We start from the raw sequence: 831 nt of genomic DNA on the forward strand, positions 1-831 counted from the left end.
TGACCATGATGGCGTAGGCATTAATTATACACTGTCATAGCATTTGTAACATAGATGTACTTCATTGACATGGGGCTATAAAAACAAAATGAGTGAACCCATAAATTTAAGATGAAGAGAGGTAGTTAACTCCAACTTTAAAAAAAGGGTTACTGAGTTACATGTATGCAAATAAGGGACTCCAAATTTTGAAAAGCTGACATTGTAAAGTGCCACACCCATTGCAGAGAGTATATAAATGCCTCACTTGAGGAATACGATATTCAAACAGAACCTTCTCACTGTCACTCAGCTGAACTCACATCTCCTGCCAATATGTCCTACAGCTGCTGCTCTGGAAACTACTCTTCCTGCTCCTTTGGGGGATACTTGCACTCCCCAAGGTCCTCCTGTGGCTCTTCCTATCCTAACAACTTGTCCTGCAGCACTAACCTCTGCTCTCCCAGCACCTGTCACCTGGACTCTTCCCCCTCCAGTGGCTGTCAGGACACCTGCTATAAGCCCACCAGCTGCCAGACATCTTGTGTGGCATCCAGACCTTGCCAGACATCCTGCTACCGCCCGAGGATCTCCACGATCTGCAGTCCTTGCCAGACGACTTGCTCTGGGTCTCTGAGTTTTGGGTCCAGCAGCTGCCATTCCCTGGGCTATGGATCCAGAAGTTCCTATTCACTGGGCTGTGAATCCCAAGGCTTCAGACCCATGAATTATGGAGTCTGTGGCTTCCCTTCTCTGGGCTATGGATCCAGATTCTGCCACCCCACCTACTTGGCTTCTAGGAGCTGTCAGTCTTCTTGTTACAGACCAACATGTGGAACTGGCTTCTTCTGA

At 47.8% G+C, this 831-nt stretch overlaps 1 protein-coding gene across 1 annotated transcript; it reads left to right on the forward strand.

Annotated features, from left to right (window-relative positions):
- Window positions 1-300: 300 nt before the first annotated feature.
- On the forward strand, window positions 301-831 carry LOC116567467 (keratin-associated protein 13-1-like). Its single transcript, XM_032302533.1, has one exon. The coding sequence runs from the start codon at window positions 316-318 to the stop codon at window positions 829-831; it is 516 nt and encodes a 171-aa protein (XP_032158424.1). The 5' UTR covers window positions 301-315.

The sequence above is a fragment of the Mustela erminea genome, chromosome 1 (genome assembly GCF_009829155.1).
Source record: "Mustela erminea isolate mMusErm1 chromosome 1, mMusErm1.Pri, whole genome shotgun sequence".
NCBI lineage: Eukaryota > Metazoa > Chordata > Mammalia > Carnivora > Mustelidae > Mustela > Mustela erminea.

What these genes read in the sequence shown, in the direction of transcription:
- LOC116567467 (XM_032302533.1), top strand. Translation starts at nt 316, where the DNA reads ATGTCCTACAGCTGCTGCTCTGGAAACTACTCTTCCTGCTCCTTTGGG.